Source organism: Papilio xuthus, unplaced genomic scaffold, assembly GCF_000836235.2.
Source record: "Papilio xuthus unplaced genomic scaffold, Pxut_1.1 DF825017.1, whole genome shotgun sequence".
Taxonomy (NCBI): Eukaryota; Metazoa; Arthropoda; class Insecta; order Lepidoptera; family Papilionidae; genus Papilio; species Papilio xuthus.
This window is the reverse complement of record NW_013533632.1, coordinates 1,190,822-1,217,702: the sequence shown is the minus strand read 5'-3', so window position 1 is coordinate 1,217,702 and position 26,881 is coordinate 1,190,822. Positions and strand designations below refer to the sequence as shown.

The following is a 26,881-nucleotide window of genomic DNA, read 5'->3' as shown; positions in this document are numbered from 1 at the left end:
GTCATGTTATTCATACGTAAATTTCTGACACATGACATGTACTAGATTACTTATAAATATAGTCCTGACGTTAAGGGGATGACCATAGATATAAAATACTTGTGAACGCATTAATAATGGACAGAGGAGAGGACCAACAGAAAAATGATTATCGAATTCTTGTCTATGTTTTCCTTCCATCTTTTTCTCATAAGAAAATAATGGCCAAGGTATAATAGGGTTAAAATTTGGTCTCCGGCATTAGATATAATACTTCCACTTAACACGTTAGCTGCCAGAATGATTATTCGAAAAACGAAAAAAATTTTTTTTTTAATTTGGTCCAAAACCATTTGAATGGGGCCTTGCGAGTCCTGCTGTATACAACAATTCGATTTAAAAGCGTCTAATAAGCCACAGCGAGGTGTAGAATGGAAGTATGGCTTGTCGGACACATAGTCCGACACGGCCTGATTGAAACATTAGCTTGTAGGACATATAGTCCGACATGGCAGCTAACGTATTAAGTCTGTCTTCTGTGTATTTTTATCTATTAAGAACATTGAGTGTGATTTGCTTCTAAGCTAGATGCTAGCGACAGCATTGCAAGTAAATAACGATATGCACTTTACAGTTTATATTGCCATCCTTTATTGATCAATTGACATTTTAATTTAAATAATAAAAGTATTATGAATCAAAGGCGGATATCTATTAGTCAAAATAACTTACTAATAAAATTACTTGATTGCCCTTTATTAGTAACTAAAATTTTAAATAGCTATCATACGTTGGTTGTTTTGTAGCGATGCAATAATTATATCTAACTTATAAATAATATAAATGGGAATGGATGGATAGATGGATGTTTGATAAAAGGGGTCCACAGAACAGCTGCATGGTTCTTACTGAAATTCGGCAAAGATTTAGAAGTTGTGTAAAAGAATGTTGACTTGTAAAAGATTTCAACGCAATTTTTGTATATTGTGTTTTGTCTACGGTACATTTTAAAAATCTGAATGGAAATTTTGTATTGATTTTTAACAGTTTCTGAGTTGATGAACTTATAAATAAGAAGAAAATATATTACTATCCCTATTTTTTCAAAGGAAACGAGAGTTACGATGATATGTTTTCGTAAATCTGTTCCAATAGTGTTATACAGTTAACTACATATCCTTTAATGTAGACTACACGATATTTACTCCGGTCTTTTTCATTTTCAATGAATTCTTTTTAATTTTGACCTCTGGTATACGGCGAGACAACTTTAAAAGATGAATCATTCAAAACATAAGGCCGGGTATACATTAAAGCGGATATTCAAAAATTCTTTAAATTCCACTTTTATGACACACAAAGCCGATGTCAAATAAAGCTACAAAATAATGTAAGCACTTCAAAAAAAGGTAAAGTAAATTAAAATAAATAAGACTTGAAGAAAAATGAAATGTTACAGCTTGAGCTTATTAAGTAAAATAATAAAACAACACTAACTTTTTAATACAATATCATAATAACTTTTGTACCGTAAATTTCCACTAACGTGCTTCATTCTCTTTGACAAAACAAACACTTGGATATGTATTAGCAAGTACTTGAATACTACGGAAATAAAAATGTTCTTCCAGTCCACTGCAGTGTATACTGCGCCTTATGCAAGAACATATTAAGTCGTTACATGGTTGAAATTAAAGTCGATAGAAGAGATTTCTAGTTTTTAAATTAACGCTTATTTTATGAATACAGAACAATTTTGTATGTCTGGCCAGCTAATAACATGCTTAATTAAAACTTTAAAAACTTATTAACTTTAAAAAATATACAGACTAATCTATATAAGCTAGAAACCTCTATTTTTTTATAATGAATAAGGTGACCACGATGCCACTTAATGAAAGTGATGATGTAGTCGAAAGACCATAAGCAAGACTCATTGTCTCACCACGACTGAATACGCGAGAAAATTATCATGGTCCCTTGGAGCTTAACCAGATTCGACTGTATCCAAACGCAGTGTGTTTCCACAGTCGCAACACTTGTATAAAACATAATTGTCATCACTTTCATGCTCTTCAATAAAAACAAAGTTATAACAATTTTCTTGACGACACCGTGTTTATTATGTTGACGTTGTTGCATTGAAATATCGCTCAATAAGTCAAAGTTCATAAAAACTGTTAAGTAATTTCGAGACATTTATATCGGAAAAGGCTACGTATGTTGAACTATACGAAACAATATTACTCTGCACGCAAATATTTATACAAATTATAAGTACATATATATTGAAGGAGAAGTACTAAGTATGCTCAGAAAGACGTTTTTTATTATTTTTTTAAAACAAAGCATAGTTTTAAAAGGTTTGTAGTTCTAATTTTTCATTTGTTTACAAAAATCGTGTTTAACCAATTAATTTTTTAATACGAATTTTGCAAAGATTTTTTTTAATATACGCAAAAAAGAGTAAAGATTTTTAGTCGTAAATTATTATAGTAACGACGTATTACGAATGCGATGTATCCGGTTTGTATGAAAACAATCTCTACCCACAACATTTAGTATAAATACTAACATAAGAATTAATGATTATTTAAATCATATGCTCCTTAGACAAAAGAAAAGTATAGTTCTTAATCTTAATTTATATATAAAATACATGTCGCAGCGTCTCCTGTCACACGTAAAAAAAACTTAATTATTAGCCTATGTGTTCCTTCTCCTATGTTCTACGTGTATGCCAATTTCCAGCAAGATCCATGCAGCCGTTCTAGAGATACCTTGTAAACATCCATCCATCTATCGCATTCAATATTCGCATTTATATTACTAAAATAAAATGTATGTCTGTATATTAGTCCATATTTGTTACCGAACCATTGATTTTCGTGAAAATTTGCGCGTTTCAAGGACAACAGATGTAGTCCCATCTGGAGAATGGATCTCAAAAATGTAAAAAATAAAATAAAAATTGTTAATGAAACTTTTTGCTTCAACATTGTTATGTATTTGTGACATTTTTGTGTTAAAAAATACAATTGTTCTTTTTTCAAAATGTCTATTTTAGAATTAAAACCAAAAAGTAATTCCGCAACGCAAGTGCATTGGAGTTTTCAAACTGGCCATTGAGAAATGGGCGAGAAATTTCTCGTTACCGGTTTTCGGGTACGCTGGTGTTGTGCGTGACATAACCTTGTTATTGGGCATCGGCTATCCGGCAAGGCATCTTCGTGTCAGCTATATAAGACAGGTCTTAGCGAGCTTGCGACAATCGTGTACACAGTTGCCGACATAGCAGCATGATCGCGCTTTGGGTGCGTATTGTGTTATTTATTGTGTTTTACTACGTCATATCCCGATAAGTTTGTTTCAACCGTTATTGAGTTTGAACTCGAGGTACACGTCCGCGATTGGTTTGCTCTGCGAATTATTAATAATGTGAATTTTATTATTTTCACGTTAGTCATGTATTATTATATTTATTCGTTACATAAATTAAATAGTATTTTAAAAAAAATATTAAATTAATTTGATAACAATTCCCTAAATAATAATTTTTAATTTGTGATTTTTTTAATTACATTTTTGTAATTATTTTTAATAGAAGATAAAATTTGATATACTCCCTTTTTAAGGGTCTTTAGTTGTTTGACTCGAATTATATGACAATGTATGTTTTGTACATCTTATATTTTTGGATTAATATTACTTATATTATAAACGCGAATATTTGAATGTATGTATGGATGAATGCATGTATGGCTGTTTGTTTGTTAACCCATTAGTGCACAAAGTTTATTAACGCCTTTTTCATTATGATCACTGTAATACATTTTCATTTCGAGTGTATTTGACCATTAAATTGTATAAAATATTTAATCAATATGAAAGTTTAGATTTTATAGCCCGTCCGATAAATCGCTTCCCGGAATGTCATACCAACAGTATTACCACTTCAAATATATATTACACTACTGTTTAAAAAATAAACAGTTAGTAAAATATATATAACTCCTAAAATAACAATTTTATTGGCGTCCGATTTATCGAACGTTATGCACTAATGGGTTGAAGATATCTTCAGAATGGCTGTATGGATCTCGCTGTAATTTAATTTATTATCACAAAATACAAATTTGAGGTTAAAGAAATTATTGCGGACTTAAATCCGCCAGACGATTATTACCTTATATTTTAATTTAAAAATTTAAAAATAGAATACTAATAAAAAAAAAGTTCATAGAATTTGTTCATTTGTTTTTTTAATAACAAAAAAAACAAATGTCACTCAACCGCTAAACATATTAACATATGTAGATTAAATAGCCTTGGATTCACATCATACAGTAATATATTACCTAATCCGCATACACTGCAAGAAAATCCCAATTCACAAGTTTTTTTTTTAAATAAACAATACTCGACACCACACCTTGATGTTGGTAGCGAATTAAGCTTCGATTTAATTATTACGTCATTTTGATGCTTGTGATAAAAAAGACTTCTTAATTTTTTTTTATCTGAAACCAAAATTCAAAATGGTTACGGAAGCGTATACAGGGTGTTATAAAAAATATGAAAATGATCCAAAATAAACATTTACTGAATAGTAAAAAATAAGGGTTTCCAATAAAAAGTAAATAATTCATACCATTTTTGTATCATGAAAAAATTGTTATGAATAGCTTAGTTAACAATATGACGTTATCACTAATGAAACTATATGGCCACGAAAATTTCACTGTAATCAAATCTATAAAAATTATTAATACTATAAATTCTCATAAGTAATCATACGATAATTAAAAAGAAAAATATTATTATCAAGTCTTTTTTCTGTGGCTTACTAAACTCCAACAACGGTATATAACTTATGTTTTTTATAGCCAAACATTGTCCAAGGAGTTTCAATACTTTCAGTCAGGCCACATAGAAAAGAAGAAATAATTTTTTCTTTTTAAATTTGTAAAAAATTTTATTCGTTTGTCTTTTTCTGTTCATATTCAACAATACACGTTTATTTTCGAAAACAGTGAATTTTATTTTATCTTTCTAACAAACATTATGGAATATCGATTCAGACGCTTAAATAAATTGCGATTTTTCTTGAAAATTCAATTCAATCAGACCTTGGTACGATAAATAAATTTGATGATATAATTATGATAACAGAAACAAAGTATTAATGCTTGAGGCGACACTAAATTCCTCTTATATGTCAAGGTGTTATTATTTCTTAGATACGGTCACTTCAAAATTACTAATGCATCCAAACTTCAAGGCGCCAGAAAACCTAACATATCTTATATATATAAAAGAAAGTCGTGTTAGTTACACTATTTATAACTCAAGAACGGCTTTACCGATATGACTGAAAATTGGTTAAGAGGTAGCTTAGAGCCAGGAGACTTTCAGGATACTATTTATTCTTTTTTTTCGAATTTATGCCTTGAAGAGTTGCTTTTTATTTAACTCTTAATATTATAATGCGAATGTTTAGATGGATGTGATGTGGATGAATGGATGGGTGGCCTACACTAATTAAGTTTTTTTTATCCCACGCGGACGGAGTCGCGGGCGACAGCTAGTTTAACATAAAAGTACTAAACAAAGCAAAGTATATAAAGCAATTTGTATCAAATCAACATTCAGCTGTAATAAAATAAATCATAAGCAACTTATGTATGCATAATGTAACGTTGTTAATTCATGCACCATCAAGTAAAATATTAACCGTGGGTTCCCGAGACCAAAACCTCAGTCTAAAACATATCGTCTACCTTGACGAAACACATATAACAATATGTTTTTAACAGGGATCTAGGTCTCTGAAAAGGCTTTTTTATACACTTCAAAAAATGGGAAGTCTGTAGTGTTTTAAAAAAATCTTGCACATAACAGAAAAAAATTAAAATGTTTCTCCGTCTGTCCGCATGTTCGGGTTTGATCTGATTATTGTGCCAAAATGCACCGATTTTGACGGGTACTGAAGAGGAGCCGATTTAAGTGGAAGTAATTACTTAACAGTACATTTAATTTTGGTAATGTAACTAATCAAGATTATACTATCTACGTGTTCCACCGAAAGCATTACTTCAGCTCGCGTGGACTGCGGAACCCGATAGTAGAGATGGTTTTGTTTCGATATGAGCGTATCACAGATTTTGTGAACTAAAGAATCATTATGTCGCCCGCGACGCCATCTGCGCTGAATTTAAAAAAATACCTTCTCCAAATGCATTCAAACATCCATCCATCCATTCAACCAAACATTCTCATTTATAATAGTAGTAAGATTTAATTCCATGAAGACGAAGTCGCGGGCAACAGCTAGCATAAATATTCTTCACTGAACACAAATGTCATCTAAGTAAACATCGCGTATACATAATTAATAAAATAACGTCATGATAATGTTCTTTACTTCTAAACATCTAGTCACATGAAAACTCAAGTATTATTCGTAACTTACGAGTATGTACTTCGAATATCAGACAAATAGAAATTCTATTTTTAAACTTTTTTTTTATTTACACATTTTTCACTTTTCAAAAGAGAAGACCTCCTTTGAACTTACACAATGGGATCACAAAAAGCTTTTTTCATTATTGGATTTTTGCAAAATAGACAAAACATTTTACTTGAAAAGAATAGTTTTTCTATTTGCAGTGTAAAAATAACTACCAGTTATTTCGAAGGAACATTTGAAATATTGTACATTTTATTTTAGTAAATTAATTTAAGCATAATGTTTTCGGTTTACGAACTCTAGCAAATTATGTAAAATCAATGTCAACAAGATAATTAAGAAATTAAAAATATGCGAGCATCTGTTCAACTTAATTAAATCTGTATTTATAGCAAGATTTAGAGTGTAGATGTAACATATTAATTACGATTAATTAATAGATTTAAAACTTAGAGATAGAGAATAGAGAATCATAAAGTTTGTGTGATCTGAGCGGACCATTTCTTGTTATAAATTCGGCCATTGTTTCTGTTTACAGTACAAAATAATATTTCGAAAATAAATTCCCGATTAGACGTCTAACTTGTATAAACTCCATCTATATATCTATGGCTTAACTTAGATTATAAGTTCATCTAAGTAAAATAATACTTATTAACTCATTTGCTTGTTACAAGTAATATCAATAACTTTACTTTCAACCAAAAGTGAAAAGTGTATTTAGTACACCCGACATCCACACCTCATCCTTTTTAACGACTTTTACAAATTCTTTTTTTAAATTAAACCGATAGCTTTAGTGCGCAATATTAATTAATAAAATAAATAGAAAAAAGATTTTAAGGAAAAAAAAGATAAATTCCAAATCATCTTAACAAATTCGTCATACCTAAACTGCCGCTAATCGTCTAAGCATTGACCTTTGTCGTGCCCAAACCAGTTGCCCATTACATCACAACGCATACGTAATAATCAAGTGCATGCGCTATGCATAACTTAACTTACAAAATATATCATTCAATCTGACACATACTTCCTCTTTATCTTTTTCATACGACATGAATATAGTCTCACAAGTTTATTTGGCCTGGAGCAAACCATTTTATCGCTATTAGCGTCAGCTATTCTGTCAGAAAATTACAAGCAAGAAAAGAAGGCAATTTTAAATCCAATTGTGCACAACGCAATATACCTATTATCCAACAATGAATAAACCTCTTAATTCTAATTAAATTAAAAAATAAATATATTAAAAAAAAACGAGTCGAAACGTTAAAAATTATAATTAAATCTTAAAAGATAGAATAACCAATTCAACATTTATACATCAACAAACTTTATGCACTCTAGAAAGCAATAAATAAAGCTTTAATGGACACATTTATCGATGGAAATATTACTAATATCAACTCAAGTATTATTATTCCCGAATGATATTTAATTTTTAATGCTGAATATCGCCGAATCCGGTTTTTGGAATTTAATTAAAAATTAAATAGGTTTTGCCATTGAGAGATATTTATAAATATTGATAATACTCCCACGGTCGTCTTGAGTGAGATAGAATATTGTGTCTACCTTGTCTTACTACACTCGATAGAGTCTTCTAATCTTTCTTTACATCCAGCAAGGGAAGATCAGCTGACTGTACTCTTTACTTCTCCTCTGTCTTATCCTCAAAAATATAATTAAACTTAAAAACAAAAGATCGTAATCATTTGTTGCGCGATTATTATATTATATACTCGTAAAAAATAAGTGTTGTAAAGACTACGATACTTTAGTTTTGTGATTTAAACTTCGACGAAATGAAATATCTCCAACTCCCCTTTTTCAGACAATATTTATAATCCGTCGTTTGTTTTCTGATTTTTATATACGGTCCCCTAGAATTAATTTTTTAAATGCGAACGACCTTGTAAGAAAGTGGTTAGAGGTCATTGCCTCCTAGAGTCACGGTCACTACAACTTGCGCAATACGGTCAACGAGAGGCATCTCAGCCTCTTATGTAACTGACAAATACTTGCCACAGTGCAATGGAGTATGGCGTCACAAAACTATCAGTAATTATAAGTTACTAGCAGTTGCTCGCGTCGTTGCACGCAATCGTTTTTATATCTTCACCATTATCTATGTACTATTCTACTTACATAGTTGTATTTGTTTCGAGAAAATATTGTAGTGATGAAAAGTATAGTAAGGTATATTGAATCTAACAAGAACACTTTTTTACAGGCTTTAGCTGTTATCGGAGTGGTGGCGGGAGACGTCGGTCTCGGATACCATTACAAGGTACCACAGACGTCGTACGGTATTCCCACGTATCAAACCAGCTCCAGTAGCGGCGTTTATAACACTGGTTTGAGCGGAAGCTCCAGCGGCAGCAACTACAACGGCCAGTACACTGGAGCGGCTAATGCAGGTTCCAACTACTACACTGGACAGGGTGCCAATCAAAATGTACAAAGTTCTACTATCGGATATAATACTAGATACCAAACTGGTTACCAACCTAACATCCAAACAACCGGTGGTGCTATTGGTACAGGATCAAATTCAAACTATTACCAAACCTCAAGTTCGGGTGTTGTACGACCGACTTACCAAACGGGAGGCGATTACTCCGCTTTCAACCAGTTCCAAACATCCAGTCAATATCAAACATCTGCTGCTAACAAATACCAACAATACTACAATGTAGTCCAACAGCAACCGGCTCAAGTGTTCAAACATTACTACGTGCATGCAGCTCCGGAAGAACCTGAAATTTCCAAACCTCGCCAACCCATTGTTCTACCACCAGCGCAAAAACACTACAAAGTCATCTTTATCAAGGCCCCAGCTGCGCCTGCGCAGGCTCCTCAAATCATTCCAGTTCAACCTCAGAATGAAGAAAAAACTATTGTCTACGTCCTTGTCAAGAAGCCAGAAGAAGCCCAAGACATCGTCATACCAAAGATAGAACAGAAGCCACCAACTAAACCAGAAGTTTACTTCATCAAGTACAATAACAAACAAGATTCTCAAGCGGTGATCAATAATATCGTTGGCGACTTGAGCAAAGGAGGTTCCGACGCAGGATATGCTGCTCTTTCAGATGAGGCTGGTGCAGTGTCTGGAATTAATCAAGGAGTTCTGTCAACTTCGCAAGTCGGACAAGACTTTTCACAGAACCAGGGTTCAAGCTCAGTTTTTGATTCTTCATCGCTTGGTTCAACAGTCTTCGGTTCTGGATCGTCAGGATCTGACGCTTCCAGCTCGTTTGTTTCTATCCCGAGCACTGTTGCAACTTTTGCTGATACAGGTTCAACTGCTTCCACTGGTGCGTTTGGATCAGGTCTTACTGGCGGTGCCAACTACGGTTCGTCATTCGGATCATCGTTGGGATCAACATTTGGCTCGTCAAATAATTTCGGATCTATTTATGAAGGGGCTAAAGGCGAAGGTCTTAGCGCCGCGTCTGTTGACACTGGGGCTTCTCAAAGCGGTTACGACAGCTCATCGGGATCCAGCGGATACGAGACCTCATCAGATTCCAGCGCTTATGATTCGCTATCCGGATCCAATGCTTCATCTACTGCCAGTACCCTCATAAATTACGATGCAAACGCGATTTCAACAAGCCAAGGTGTACCCCATGAGACTTACGGACCGCCAAAGTTCAAAACTCTGTAGATTTTAATCTTAACATAACTAAATCGACTCTCTAATTTTAAGTATTTGAATAAAAAACAAAACACAACTCTTATTTTTAATTCTCATTACCTCATCATTTTACAAAATCGAAACAATGTGAATTTTCCTACCTTTTTGATCTTCAATTTTACCTCTGGATAATATTATTATCATAGATAAAGCTCTTACGACCATATTACTAATTACTTTTCACAATATCCTATCCAACCCTACCTACAATACCCTTTTGTTATCAACGTTGAAAATAGATTCCACCCGCGTCTACCACCACGTCGCCGCCTCCGCCATCGCGTCGCGCCCACTTGTTTAGTCAATCTTGAAATAAAATTACCTTTATTTTACTCTATTAATTTTTATTTTTTTTCTACATATTACGATGAAAACGTTGTATAGGATAAGTAAGTATAATTGTAACACCCAGGTTAATAGTTTGAAACCCACGTAATGCCAGAAAATTATTTAAAAAAAAAACAAATTATTTTAAACTAAGCACCATTTTTCAACATTATGTGTATGTGCGTAAGAAAGATGCGTACCAAAAGTTATTTTACTTCTGACTGCACTAATATATCTTAATTAGGCATAGAACGAATTAAAAAAAATACCGATATTTAACCCAAGTCTGCATACGAATACACTAATGCTACTTGGACATTTCTTTATATTGATTCAGTGTATATTTAGATATTGAAATGATGAAAACATTAAGAAAAAGACCCACGCGGTAAAAGCAGACAATTAGAGTCCACGTACACTGTAACAGGAGAGAAATATCTATAAAGTCGAAAATCGATTATTCTTTTATGCGATATTAATTCAAGCCGCGCATCCCGCTGAAAGCTTTCAATGTTCTTTGAAAACGTTACTCGATATTAATGCAATCTTAATTGTGCGGCGCCGATATTCCTGACCGTGGGCGTTGGACACCTTCACCCCGCGTACGTAAGAACAACGTCATAGCTTTAAAACCAGGCTTCTAAGATATCAGGTGATTGCAATTGAAGTTGGCAAATTATTGGTATTTTAATGGCCGGTCCATCCGCATAACTTCGCGGCGTTATCGCGTATTCATTTGCTTCATTTCGATTTAATCTCATTCACCGTGGATGGTAATGGCAGGCTGATATTATGAATGGGCGTTATTTATGAATGGTGGATTTATTTCTGGGCGCTGGCGTGACTGCCTAATGACGGCTACGCTGGCGCTGCTGGCTCCATTGAGCGGTGCCGCGGTATTTACATGCACTTTTGTCGGAGGCCCGCGGAATGCCGGCACTGGCGCCATCTTGATTGTTCCGATCATATGCTCGCAATGGGGATCGACTGGTGAGTGACTGGGGTAACCATCATTTTGTGTTAGAAAAATCAACAATCAGCCCAGCCATCAACTCAATAAAGCGTCTTTACTGAAGTTATTCCATTTCAGATGTAAGGATCTTTATCAGTTTTCTTTACCTTTTAAGACAATAATTTGTGACACTTAGGAAAAAACCACAATAAAGTTTATCCGGAATACTTTTGATATATGGTTGTGATACACAGGCGCCGGAATACGCAAGCACTATCTGTTGCCCTTCACTCTTGAAATTGAATCGCACAGTATTCTATTTATAAATGAACGAATATATTCTGGAACAGTTATCAATAAAATGCATTATTTATTGAGGAAAACATGACATGGTAACATTGAAAATTCATATAGATTCCAAGTGGACTGTCTGTCTTTGTGGCGTCTTGAAATTATGGTATTTGACTTATTGTTGTTTAAGGTTGTTTTCTTAGAATTCCAAGAAACATTTTCATCGTCAAAATTTCTGATTATAAAAACCTTACTCTCGTTACCCGACTCGCATTCAACTTCACCGATGTTATATTAATTGACTTACAGTGGGTTTCTGAGACCAAAAAATCCCCGTTTAAAACATATTTTACTTTCTTTAATGACTATATGTTTTATAGGCTGATATTGATCTTAGAAACCAATTGTATTGTTTTACGTACATTGTATTCTATAATATATGTATGTTTAAAACCCCTAATAGTCTAATAATAAAGGCCATTAAGTGCCGAGCTTACGTTATTGATTTAAATCCGTCATTCGAACGATTTCGTTTATATATGGAATGGATAAGAAATATTTCGCAAAATCATTGCTAATATTAAAAAAGTACTAATATTTCGTAAGAGAGTTGATACAAGTCGGGCTTCATTTTTATCAACTACTTGTAATTAAGTATTAAGTTTTGATTGGTAATTCCAAGAAAATATTCGTCTTGAGTAATTACTGAAGCCGATTTTCTTGGAATACCAAAGCCGACTAATTAAAATAAATCCCGACTTAGATTTCTTGCTAACAAACTTACAACGTCAAGGATTAGGCAATTGATTAAAAAGGGATTGGAAAATCAATAGTCCCCACTTCACTATGACGAGACTGTGACTACGTAAGCGGGCCTAATGGATGAATTGTTTTATTTCTTTACTGATAGAGAAATACTTAAAAAACAGACACAGTACAATTGTAAAATTTTGCTGTCTCAAACCAAAAAGTACTTTCTGAGGTGTCCAGTTCCCGCTAGGCAATGAAGTAAGTTTGTGTTTTGTGATTTTAATTTTTCATCTTTTGTTTTTGGTTGTCATTGCTAAAAGATAAAGTAAAGTCTTTGATTCATTTCCTACTTCTAACGGTGGGTTTACATAGCCAAGAAAGTGGTTTTAATACTATAACATAATTTGTTAATACAAATGTCACGGCAGTGGAAATACACGGTACCAATTGACTACTATTTGAAATAACCTTTATATTTCTTTTAAAATTTTATTATATTCAAGACATATGAAACCTTGTTCAAGATTTCCTTCCAGGAATGTTTATTTGCTTATATGCAAAATTAGTATTTCGGCTCAGTGAAGCAGACATAAGCTCTCGACAGCTTACAGCATCCACTGACGTAGATGTAGAAAATAAGAGGGGTGCCACACAAGCAGCGCCGAATTAACTTTTTTTTTCAAATTAAACCATAAAACTATTATGAGAACAGCTGCAACAAACATAAAAAACACAGCAAAGCAAAGAAACATTTTCACATAATCAAACAATTATTTAAAGGAAAGATTGTAAAGTAGTGGAGTTTGAGGTCACATTTAGTCGTACATTCGTTGCCGTCAGATTCGCATCGTTTCGTTCGCATAGTTTGTGTGGCATCTATCTAATATGCATCGGGAGGGTGTGATTTGAGTGGAATGAGCAGAAGTAGGGAGGCGCTCGATGCACGACCGAGTGGGTGGGAGCAGGCGAAGGGTGTTTACACGTGTACTGATCGGAAAGATCAGAGGTCACGCTACTCCCCTTTATTGAATTTATTTTCATATTAAATGCACTTCGAAATATTTTAACTAATTGTTTAATTTTCATCATTTCAACAGATTTCTATCTGATTAAGCATTCCATTAGTGTAGATTATATATTAAATCAAATTTATAGTAACCAAGTCCAAGTAAAGTCTTAAATATACACCACATCTGACTGAATAAAGTCATAGGTCTAGTCTAGTCTATGAGTGTAATTAAGTGACTATTTAATGTGAATCTGATTGATGAGTTAGTAAAATAATACTAATTCTACCCTAAGGAGATAAAAAGACTTTTGCCATGTGAGATTGGGATTACAATATTTGGTAGTGGGGTAGAATTAGTACATTTAGATTAGCTAGTTAATATAACACTAGATTTCCACTGAGCGTCTTTGGCTCAGTGGTCAAGCACTTGACTTGCAATCTGCAGGTCCTGGGTTCGAATCCCGCCATGTACCAATGTGTTTTTCGATTCCCGATTTACATATGTAAATTTATCCGACGTTCTTACGGTGAAGGAAAACATCGTGATGCAACTTGCACATATTTGAGAAGAAATTCAAAGATATGTGTGAAGTCAACCAACCCGCACTTGGCCAGCGTGGTTGACTATGGCCTAATCACCCTTAACTTAGGGTAGGCTCCGAGCCCCTCGGTGGGGTCGGATAGTGATGATGAGATTTCCACTACTGTGACACTTTCGTTAAGACATAATCTTTGACAAAATATAGACTTTTAAAGTAAAAGGTATGCTTTCATACGGTACGGTATTATGCCACGGGAGTGGAATTCTACGATTGGATTGCTGGAATGCTATTAAACTTTATTTCTCAGGCGAGAAATAGTTTAAAATGCTTGAAATGTGATGTAAAATAAAAAATGAAGTAAGCTTTTACTCGGTAATAAATAAAAATAAAATTTAAAAGCATGTTTATATCCACTTCATGTATCAGAGCATTTTAAATCAAAGCGATACATGATCCAATATTTGCTTGCAAATAAAATCAACTGCAAAATTGTCACCGGCACCCACCGCGCGGGGTGGCTTTACCTCCCTTCGCTGGAAATTCTGTAACTACCCGCACCCGGCCCTCCACAAACCTCCCACTTCACAATATAGGGTTATTGAATTCCATACTGAAATACCATTTAATTTCAAAGCTCACGTTTCAATCAAAGCACTGTGTACTAAATAAATAATGATTCGTCTCGTTTTAGTGCCCACATAATGTTTGTTGACATTTACCATGCCTTCAACAAGATTGACTTTTAGGGTTGCCAGTAATCAGAGATTTTTTAAGTCTGAGCAGATTACTTGAAATTATTTATTGTAAAAAAATATTGTATGATATTATATAATTTTTGAAAACTAAAATTTGTTGTAACCATTGCAACTTAAAAAGCTCATGGCAATATTCTAATGGCGGCATTCGAATCCATGACTAAGTCCGTTGTGCGTACTCTCAACCATTAGGCTATAGGTGCTTCAAAAAATGCAGCTATACTTGAAAGATAATAAAGACGGATTGCTCTAAAAGTTCTTTAAGGAACAAAAAAGTAAAGGGGAAATTCTTTCAATTGTAAAATTTCGCGCCTCAAGAAAAAACCTTTGATATCGAGTGGTATTATGAGAGATTGACATGAGAGAAGAAGAGCGTCGGTGGCTCAGGGGTCAAGCACTTGACTTGCAATCTGCAGGTCCTGGGTTCGAATCCCGCCATGTACTAATGTGTTTTTCGATTTCCGATTTACATATGTACATTTTTCCCAAGTTCTTACGGTGAAGGAAAACATGGTGATGCAACTCATATCTGAGAAGAAATTCAAAGATATGAGTGAAGTCAACCAACGAAGCAAGCGAATCCAGGTTGCCGCTTTATATTTCGTTTGCCACCTAATAATATTAAAAAAAACCTGCCAACTAAACGTCATGAGGCGTAGCTTAACGAGAGATCCTTTTAATTTCCATGTCGATCCGCCACCATCTCGTCGTCGTGTCGTCATCCTAAAAATAAGAGAGTTGATGTCTACAAAGGCATTAGACCTCTTGTCCACTAAGTGAGTAGCCGCGCGGTCAATAGCACGCTTTCTAAGATAAGAGTTCACCTAGGGTAAAAATCAAAACGATAGAAGACTGGACTGGTTTGTTATCTTATTTTTTTTAATGGTATTGTCCCGAGTCTAAAAAATAAGCGAATAGGGACTGAATATTTATTGTCTTTAATAATATTAAAAAAAAAACAATTAACGCCCACTACTGTAATGAATTTCGAAACAACATCAAAACATGTCCGAACTTTTCTCATAAATCAATTTAGGAGCATTATATGGACAAGGCTAAAGGTCACAGTGGAAGGACACCATCTAACTGCACTTGCGCGTAATATATCGATTTTCACAGTGCAACTGTATGCGTACAAACACACAAATGAAACTTACACACAAATGTAGTTCCACGGCTTTTGCCGGAGAGTGCAACTGCACATGTGTGCTAAGGAGACGGACAAGCACACAAATGCATTCAACACTAGCACAGTATAAGCTTACACGTATTATCTATCCATAGAACGCAACTGTATATGTGTGCGTCGAGAATTGTACTTACACTATTCTGATGCTATACAGTTGACACACACACATATGTAAACGATCTGCGTAGTTCCTAGAAATATAGCTTTAAATTTTTAATTATTTTTCAGTACCACGTGCAGGAATTTTCCATACCTAAGTTTTGACATGTACCAATTAAGGCAACACCCACGAAAGTTTTAATTCAATAAAAAATACACAGTCGCACCAAAAGTTTAGAAGCGCGGGAAAACCATTCGAAAATGTCAGCCACAGCTATTATACCAGGTTTCGGGGTGTAAAAAAGCCACAGAAAAAATCGCCAATTAGTGACTTTTCAATCATTCTGCATATATAGACTTTATTTTATAAATTCTAGGAAAAACAGAAACTGGAAATTAAAAATTTACGGGATGCAAAGCTTGGAATCTACAAGTTGAGTATACAACAATCATATTTTGTTTAATATGTCGGTGGCGCAGTTGTTAAGCTCCTGACCAAATCGGACAGTAAGTAATGTAAGGTCCGGGTTCAAACTTGTGTTCAAAATTTCAAAGATGTGTGTGAAGCCAACCAATCCGTTATCTGTGTCAGCGCGACTAAGGCCTAGTTACTTATTCATCACTAAGTGTTGATTTAATATCGTGCCGTTTTATCGCTCTGATATAAAAAAAAAACCTGTGGACTTAAATATCTGCTCGCTAAGGGAGTCCCGTAGTGACGATTTTATATACTAAATCTATAACAGGGACCGCTTAAAGATCATGATCGCGGCAGTAATATTTAAAAAGAATATCTCCCCTTTCTCTGGTAGTGGTTTTGATTGCGTCATAAAATCATATTCATAACTGTGCGTCATACTGATTTGCAATTTCTAATCATTGACATTTTATTGACAGGACCAAGTGCGTGCATTTCCCTTTGTGGAATAAAAACAATCAGTTAGAATTTCTTGCTTGCGTGCTCGGTTTATTTAAAAACAATAACGTTGTAGGTGTGAATTTATATTCATCACATCACAATATTGTGCACGTAATTGTTATCTTTAGCTTACTTCCCAACGAAAAATAGTAGAATATATTTAGTACAACGGCTCTATGTGGCTAGTCCGTTTCTATACAGTCAATGTTTCTAATATATTAAATATGCAGTCTCTGTAAGTAAAGATGTCAAGACGATGTATCAAAGCGTTAATAAAATTTGCTTTAACAGCAATTAATATTCATTAGAAATGTCGTCCTCGATATTATAGTATAAACCTATTCCAATAGTATAGACCCAAAAAATATTCAAACGCTTATTAGAAATACGATATTGAATTCCATAAACTTGCTGGTTTTGCTTTTGCCCGACTGATGAAAAGGTCTAGACAGATCGTAACTGTATAATATTCACGGGTATGGAACTGTTCCATACTCGTGAATATTATAATTATTCTTATATATATTATTTATTATTATATTAAGTATAATTTGCTTCTATTTTTATCAAATAGCGAACTTATTGTTGATTTGCAACAAAGTCCCGAGTTTAAGTTATGTGCAAGGCATCTTTTTTATTAGAACACTGTGAAGGGCGGTGACTTTACTTGTGGAATTGTGACCAAACGATGTTGGTTTATGCAGATTAATTTATAAATCCATTTTTACCTGGCTTTAATCATTTTTAAACATAAAACACTGACCTGGGAGAATTGAGAATAATAAACTGTAAATAAATAGTTTTATATTTAATCTATACCGTTTATTGCTGTGCTCTATGCCTTAAGTTCAGATTTTACTCTGTGTCAAATTCTAAAAAAAAATTGTTTAGTCTATGGCAGAGACATCCTGACGTTCTGAATCTGACGTTTTTCATCTTTTCATCGATTGCTAAATTGTCAACATCATTTTGCCTATTGGATTTAGGTTTATCAGATTATTTTTGTGCAGTCAAGATAAATGTGAGAGCATAGGTTTCCGAAAACAAACAAAGGAAATTTATTTTCAACTCTAGTAGCTCGATATTCGAATAGGATAGTTTGTTAAAATGTCTACCGCCCGGAATGGAACTCATAATTTTAAAGTGGTATTGCTGGGAGAAGGAAGTGTGGGAAAAACATCGTTGTTGTTACGATACGTCGAAGATAAATTTAATGAAAGACACACCAGTACACTACAGGTATTGTTAAATTTGTATATTAGCGGATGTAAACATCTGTTTGATACGTGTTTTACCCGTAGTAATAGATAATAATTTTATGAAATTCAATTAACAGGCAGTAAAAAAAAAAGTCTTGTCATTGACTTAAATTGTCTATTTAAAGTAGTACTTAATATCAATATGTTTAATTATAGGCAACATTTCTCAACAAAAAAATAAACTTGAATGACAAAAGAATCAATCTAGCCATTTGGGATACTGCTGGTCAAGAAAAGTTCCATGCTTTGGGACCGATCTATTACAGGAATTCCAACGGAGCCATATTGGTGTACGACATTACCGAGGCAGATTCTTTTGTGAAGGTAAGTGATACAATTACTGACTCTTTGAACCTTTCTTATCCACTTTGCGATCAATTAGTAAAATGGCAAGTTGTGTTGTTGGTGCACTGAGCATTAATGGTGCAGCGGTAACTGGTTGAGCACTGGTCTTTTAATATTTAATCTTTATATCTCCTTATATATAATAGTCTTTAGTTCCCCGGGGCACATACCTAGGTGTTTTCCAATTTTTTACTTCATACAAATGTACTTATATCAAGGTCATAAACAAGGAATTGTATTAATTTGATCAATAATACATTATCTAGATTAGTACAAAAATGATGACCGAGGAAGAAAAAAAATTTAAATCAACTACTAATTCCAAAAACAAGTTCTAGGATTTAATTATGTACTAATGTTATTCATGTAATTAATTATTATTCTAAAGTATCCTATTCAGTTATTACGATAAGCTTAATAACATTGATAAATATTAATATTAACTAATTAATATGAGTAACAAACCTTGATTTCTCTACATCATTAAGGTATACTCATATTTCTAGAAACCAGTAAATAAATATACTTATGAGAACATAATTATAGTCATAATCCTCCATTAGCTAATATTTGAAAATGGAAAATGCATAACCAACTACTGAAAACATCTCCCGGGGAATTGATATGAGCACTTCACTTTGTCATATCTGTGCTATGACTGATTGTGTATTATTAATTTAATTTTAAAAACATAATATGTTTGTTTTAAAAAATCAGTCAATAACCTGCCCTTGTCCCTACAGAGGGTTGGCCCAGTATGTACTGCTCCTACCTACATCTTCATCAGCCATCATATCCTCTTACACAATCCATCCATACTTTCTTTGGTCTTTGTATACCTTTGTGGCTTTTAAGAAAAATAAAATAACTATAATATATTTTCTCTAGGTGAAGAATTGGGTGAAGGAACTGAGGAGGATGCTCGGTTCTGACATCGTTTTAATAATAGCTGGCAATAAAATTGATCTGGAACATGAGCAGGCGGTGCCTACTGAAGAAGCTGAAAGGTATTTTTTCAACTTCTTTTCAGCTGACTGTTGTCTACTATTCCACAATCATGGGTGTATGCCAACCTTCAGTTATATATGACCTATTTTATGTCCCATTTTTTAGTTATAATAAAGAGATAATATTTGATTGTTTCAAACAATCTATCATTTCTCTTTTCTTACAAATAGCTCTTTTAACACTTTTTATACAGTATTGTTTATATATTCTTTCTATGTTGTGTAGTTATTATATTAATGTCTTTAATTCAGTTAGTTAAGAGTGTAATAGAATAACACTTAGTACATCGATTTTGAAGGTTAGAAATTAAGTTAAATTCAGTAGTGCCCACCAGTAATTGTAGGCTAAAGAAACCGTAAGGGCATCTATCAATCTTATGAGTAGTATGAATTATATAACTTAATGTTAATTAAAATTTTTAGCTTTTCAAAATCGGTTGGCGCTCAACACTACTACACCTCGGCAAAGGTTAACTATGGAATAGAAGAGTTATTCCTTGTGCTTGCACAACTGATGTTACAAAAGTTTGAGCAAGGCTCGCAAACCAACCACGAAGCATCCAGGGCCTCCCAGGTCTTAATAGTTGATGATGATGAACCAGCTCATAGGTCATGCTGCTTCAACTCAAGCCGCATGTAAGCTAATGTAGCCACAAATTTATCTAAAATTTTGTAAAATATATCGATGTTATATTAAATTTATAAAAGTCATTTTTAGCGTATGAAAACATACTTTTATATGTATATTGTTATTTTTAAGATATGTTGTTAGACGAAATAAATATTTTTGCTTTTCAATATAAGATTTTTAGAAGCATTATAATATGCTAAGATGTAATAATTTTTAATCTTTTATTTGTATTTTCTGCAACATCACACAGTCATGATCATGAAAATTGTAAACTTTTGTAAAGCAAAGGTTGTTAATTATTTTTATGGTTTAGGTACACTGGAGATCTAAATAAATTAATATTATATTATATAATGAACTTCATGGATATATACATGACACACAGTCATCTCTATAGTAATCTGCTTATTAAACATAATTGGATAATGTGCTTATTATAATTCCATTGTCATGGTCAAATGCTAAATTTAGAATAATCAATATCTATAAGACATGTTCATACTAATTTTGTGTACTTTCATTCCATTTGTATTTGATTTTCTTTTTTGTTATATCTATTGGTAAACAAGGGCGTCGCCAGACGATTATCAAGGGGAGCTAGTAATTTTTATTCCAAAGAGAATGCTTTTCAATATATGGTCCAATTTTTAATGAAAAAATTACGAATCGCTTTTGTGTTGTTCATGTATATTACGTATTTCGAAGTACATACATAGTTTATGTTTAACAATTTTTTTTATCTAGGAAGGGCGGCTGCACTCCCTTGGTGACGCCTAATTTGATATGATTGATATTATATAAGTTTTTGTTACTAAGATATTGCAAGGAGCAATTTTTTGAAAGTTGTATATTGTTTTGTAAAAAATATGCTTCTTGTAGAACAAAACTATGTCGTTTACATTAGGTAGAACTTATAACTAAAAGTATTGATGCGTTATAAATATTCATAATTAATACATAAAGTAAAATGTATAAATAAATTTGTTGTCACGATAAGATGTTGCAATATTATTTCATGATTTCCTAAATCCAAATATCCCTCAAGGTGAATATTAATTTCGTAGCATCCATCGTTCCTTGTGAAATGCGCGCACAGCGAAGGATTGGGAAAAGTAGTCCGTCCGCTAACATCGCGGGTGTTGCTTCAAAAGGACGAATAACAGGTTATGGTACATCACCATTGACATGATCTGGAATGGTGATCAGCGTTTTTAATTGATATTTTCAAAGGAGAAAAGATCATTTCATCCACGAAAACTATCGTGATATATTGTTTATCGCGAATATAACTAATAACTTAAAAGTAACATTTTAAATAAGGAATTGGCAAAAATAATATCCAGCTCTTTGTTAAACACTGGTAGTGGTACATACTTGGCTATGGTTTAGGTCAATTTTTTACTCTTTGAAATGCTCTATGGTATTAGTATGACAGTTGTGGCAGCAGCGGTTAGGGGTGCTTGAGTTCTACCTTATTTTAAAATTCCGAATTTTACCTGATTTATTCCGTACTACTGTTGCGTTTCAAATAAAATAATCATGTCGTGGCTATTTGGGTATAGCCGGCCACAGATGCCACCTCCAGAAGACCCACCATCAAATGATGGTGAATCCGGTACCGCACCACCTGCGACTGCTAATCTTACTAAAGCTGAGAAAAGAGCCATGGAAGCATACAGGTTTGACTCCAGCGCTCTTGAACGCGCCGCTCAAGCTGCCAAGGAACTGGAAAGATCAAGTAAGTTTAATACACACGTTTAGCAACTATTGCATAATGCAACCTCGCGCACATGACTACGGCTAGCAAATAGGTTATAGTTATAAAATTTGCAGGTACTTAGCAGAATAAATAGAATTAGATGAAAAAATATCGATACCCATCCCCTTAAAAGCATAGTTTATGTTAAGTTAATTTTGTAATTTTAATATGTACATGTACCCTTTTGTTTGAATGTGAATACATACATTAAATGATTACCATAAATTGTATACTTCTACATTTGATTTATAGAGGTTGTCATATACTTTGGCCGTTCAATACATATGATTTGCTACACAAAATTCTTGTTCAGAGTAAAGGAATGCAAGGAGAAGATATGTGCAATATGCAGCTGTCCTTAAGGGCGCTAAAATGTTTGAAAAAATTTATATCAAATTAGATAACAGCAACCAACTGCATTTTTATTTTCTACCCTCTTCTGTATTTGCCGCTACCTTTATAGCCATTTATTCATTTAGAGCTTAATTACATTGAAAAAAAAATATTATTAAACCTTTCTATAAATGAATAGGACATGCCAAAGAAGCTTTGGAAATCAGTAAAATGCAAGAGATCACACGACAACAGGAGCAAATGGCCAAGATCAAGGAATACGAGGTTTCCATTGAACAAGCAAAGGTGCAGCAGAAGAAAATTGATCATGAAGAAAGAAGGAAAACTCTGCAGGTATATTTACATGCTTTATCAATGGAGAGCAAAAAATAAAAAAGTAGACTATAGCATGTCATCATCCATGAGCTACCTTCCTGTCAAAATCCATCTAGCCATTCCATAGATTAATGCAGCCTAATGGCATGTTATAGTGAAACCTGTGGCCCCTTGGACTCTTGCTTTCCCAAGTTTGACTGTATGTCTAAAAAAACCACTAAAATAACTTAATTGAATTGTAAACTTATTAAAATGTATACAAAAGTCAAGGTGATTTTACTTTGTTTGAACTGTGTAGGATTACTTTATCAATGTCATTTCTACTTACAATCAGTAAGATAAGCAGTGTATTATTTTGACTATTTGAAATGCAAGTTTCTCACCTTGACATCTATTTTATTATAATTTATAATCAATAACACAAATTGCGAAAGATAATGATTATCAATATCTTTGATTTTTTTAAGGATACCCTTAACTATTAATGTTAACACTGAAATTTATAGTTTAAAAATTAGACATTTTTTATCTTGGTAACGGAAGGGTAATCTTTCTCTGGCATGTGTATGCCTTTATGACTATGCTAAATTGCTTGACCTGAATTGAAAGCGAGGAGTTGTTAAAATTGTATCCTTCCCTGGTGTCATGAAGACAGCCTGTTATAATGCACAATGTTTGGTTAATATGTTATGGAAGGCTGATGTAAAACTCTCGTCACTTTTTGTTAATTATTCAGGAAGAGACAAAGCAGCATCAGATGAGGGCCCAATACCAAGATCAGTTGGCTAAGAAGAGATATGAAGAGCAATTGGTGCAGCAACAGAAATCACAGGAGGAGATATTGAAAAAGTGGGTAAAACTTTTATAATAACTCCATAATGTGTTCTTAATTAACAACTTATTATAAATTATAACAAGAAGTAATAACAAACATAAAATAATTAGGCAAAGGAATAGGAATTATGTTCACAGTGTATGTGCATAAAAAAACATACAAAATTATATAAAAGATGTAACATGTTTTTAGACAAGAAGAGAGTGTGGCAAAGCAAGAAGCATTGCGTCGTGCCACCATCGAGCATGAAATGGAGCTTCGGGAGAAAAACAAGTTGAAGGCGATCGAGGCGGAAGCTCGCGCGAGGGCAAAGGCCGACCGCGAGAATAGAGACATCACTCTCGAACAAATAAGGCTCAAGGCAGCTGAGAATAGAACAACAATTTTGGAGGGTATTAAGTATGTAAAGTTTTCACCACATATTTACTATTTTTATATCTCTCCATGTTATTATCTTCCATTATATGTGTTGTTTTTACTTAGGTATCCCTTTATTGTGGTTCTTTTTTTAATTAAAAAAAAGGCACTTTAAAACTACTACTGAAGCTCGCAAATCAATTTTAGAAATACATACTGTCACTGTTACATACTATTTCTAAAACAATTGCTGCGGCGATGTTTAATGTTAAAAGTAATGTTTTTTGTTATGGTGATATAATTAAATTTGTTTGTATACAGGACTGCGGGGTCTGTGATTGGTACAGGTCTGAACGCCCTAGTAACGGATTGGGACAAGACATTAGCGGCAGCAGGAGGATTGTCATTGCTTGCTCTTGGAGTTTACACTGCCAAAGGCGCAACATCTGTCACTGCTAGATTCATTGAGGCCAGGATAGGTGAGATATTACAACTCATTGAAAATGTATAACACAAACAGCCTTTTTTTTTCTTTGACATAGAAAGTTACCATAAAAAAAATGTTTTATTGATTGAACAATTGATCCTTTACTATATCAATGTATCTCTTAGTTATAAACATATTTCTTTTTCAGGCAAACCGTCACTCATTAACGAGACATCCAGATTTTCATTACTAGAAGCTATAAAACATCCCATCCTAACAATGTCGAAGGCGGTGAACCGATTCAGAAAACCCACAGATGCCTTAGCCGGTGTTGTACTGGAACCAAGCTTGGAACGTAGACTGAGAGATATTGCGATTGCCACCAAAAATACAAGACTAAATAAAGGATACTATAGAAATCTACTCATGTATGGACCACCAGGAACTGGAAAAACATTATTCTCAAAGGTAAACTTGACAAAATTTAAAACATCAACACAATTTTTTTATTTAAGACAAAGATGAGGTGTTAACTGTATAATTCTTTGACACATGTAATATATGAGTGTTTTATTAATGTAAAAATTAATGTTATTGTTTGTTTGTTGTCAGAAATTAGCGAAACATTCAGAAATGGACTATGCGATACTGACTGGCGGTGACGTGGCTCCTATGGGCAAGGGCGCAGTTGCCGCTATACATAAAGTATTCGACTGGGCCAATACTAGCAGGAAAGGTAAGATTTTTTAGAGACTCGAATTTTTTTTTTAGGTAATTTTCATATACATATAGAATTCGAATGCCACAACTTGCATATATATTGGGATTTCCATTTAATCAAACAGAAAGAAAAGGATCTAACTTAATATTATAAATGCTAATGTTTGGATGTATGGATGGATGATTGTGACTATATCTCTGGAATGGCTGCATGGATCTCACTGAAATTTCGTATAGATGTAGAACACATATGCTACTTACTAAGCATTTTTTATTAAAATTCCGCGCAGTCGGAGCTGCGGGCGACAGCTATTATTTAATAAAAGTGTCACATCAGTCAAATTGTACAATTAGACACTAATAATTAACAATATTTTAGGTGTGCTACTCTTTATTGATGAGGCAGACGCTTTCCTTCGTAAGCGTTCTTCAGAACGTATCAGTGAGGATCTAAGGGCCGCTTTAAACGCCTTCCTCTACCGCACCTCAGACCAGAGCAGTAGGATCATGCTCGTACTGGCTTCCAATACTCCCCAGCAGTTTGATTCAGCTATCAACGATCGACTCGACAAGATGATTGAATTTGGTCTGCCGGGATATGAAGAAAGGGAGAGATTGATCCGTCTCTACTTTGACAAGTTTGTGCTGCAACCAGCTTCGGAAGGGAAGAGGTTTGTTATTATTATTTTAATACAATAATAATGTCTAGCTGTCTGTGTGTCTGAACGCAAGGCCGCGTTTTTCCTGGTAATCTCAGGAATGGGTGGACCGATTTTGACTACTCAACTTTTTTTTCATCGTGCGTTGACCAAGTACATGTGAAATTGACAATATTGAGTACAATTTAGTACAAACTTAATGTTTGTTTGTAGGCGTTTGAGCGTGGAGCAGTTCGATTACGGCGCGCTGTGTAGTAAGCTGGCGGAGCGCACTGCGGGCATGTCGGGCCGTGCGCTATCAAAACTGGGTGTGGCATGGCAAGCCGCCGCATATGCATCCGACGATGGCCGTCTCACTGAGCGCATGTGCATCGAAATATGTGATGATGCAGTGGCTGATCATCGGCAGAAGGTAATATATAGTTTACATACACCTCCCTTAAAGACCAGCATGCAAAGGTTCCTTCTAATGTTGCAGGTGTCTATTGGCGTCAGATCAAATTATTATAGGTTATCCGCTGTTAATTTGCCCCCTTCTCCTTTTAAAAAAATGCCCGGGAAAGAGAAATAACCTCTAGCTTTCCATTTTCTGTGCAACGATCTACATTTTGTATATGTCTATGGGCAGCGGTCACTGCACTATAGCAAAACCACAACACTTTGAAAATATATATGTTGTAGTTAAATTTTTTAACTTCTTTTCAGATGGAATGGCTGTCGGAAGAAGAGAAGTCACGAACAATGATGCCCTACCTGCTTGATCTGCCCCCTCTAGACAAAACTACTGGTCATACTAAAGCCACTATCGTGGAAATTGAAGATGATAACGATAAGAAGGAATCCGCCACTACAAAAGTCAAAACCGTCTCCAAGAAGACGTCAAACAAAAGTACAGATATGGAAAAGTGACACGGGGTAAATGTAAGTATTACATCAAATACCAACGCAACAAACATTACCTGTGATACAAAACTAAATGCCACAAATACATACAAGAAAATCAAATACATATATTTAAGCGATCAACATATGGAAGCTATTAAGAAAATTTCACTCAAATTCAAGCATTTAAGCGGGAAAAACTAGATTTGTTAATTTTTCCTGTCATATTTAATGTAACGGTAATTATCGAAAATATTCCTAATATTTGTAAGATTTAAGAATTTTCTAATTATTGCATTTGTGGAACTTTATTATAGTTCCAATGATTTTGGTGTGCTTATTGT

At 33.9% G+C, this 26,881-nt stretch overlaps 3 protein-coding genes across 3 annotated transcripts; all 3 read left to right on the top strand.

The window, feature by feature from the left end:
- Nucleotides 1-3,274: 3,274 nt before the first annotated feature.
- Nucleotides 3,275-10,191, top strand: LOC106126390 (uncharacterized). Its single transcript, NM_001312002.1, is given in 2 exon segments — nucleotides 3,275-3,293; nucleotides 8,685-10,191. Coding segments are annotated over 2 exon segments (1,455 nt in total). The 5' UTR covers nucleotides 3,275-3,278; the 3' UTR covers nucleotides 10,125-10,191.
- Nucleotides 10,192-17,893: 7,702 nt separating this feature from the next.
- Nucleotides 17,894-20,330, top strand: LOC106126130 (RAS oncogene family member Rab21). The gene is made up of 4 exons (XM_013323609.1): nucleotides 17,894-18,226; nucleotides 18,403-18,570; nucleotides 19,480-19,598; nucleotides 20,022-20,330. The coding sequence occupies exons 1-4, from the start codon at nucleotides 18,095-18,097 to the stop codon at nucleotides 20,236-20,238; spliced, it is 636 nt and encodes a 211-aa protein (XP_013179063.1). The 5' UTR covers nucleotides 17,894-18,094; the 3' UTR covers nucleotides 20,239-20,330.
- A 1,323-nt stretch (nucleotides 20,331-21,653) lies between these two features.
- On the top strand, nucleotides 21,654-26,881 carry bor (ATPase family AAA domain containing bor). The gene is made up of 10 exons (XM_013324073.1): nucleotides 21,654-21,967; nucleotides 22,521-22,675; nucleotides 23,394-23,506; nucleotides 23,685-23,891; nucleotides 24,171-24,328; nucleotides 24,485-24,744; nucleotides 24,889-25,012; nucleotides 25,376-25,667; nucleotides 25,869-26,067; nucleotides 26,361-26,881. Exons 1-10 carry the CDS (start codon nucleotides 21,769-21,771, stop codon nucleotides 26,562-26,564), a joined length of 1,911 nt encoding a protein of 636 aa, XP_013179527.1. The 5' UTR covers nucleotides 21,654-21,768; the 3' UTR covers nucleotides 26,565-26,881.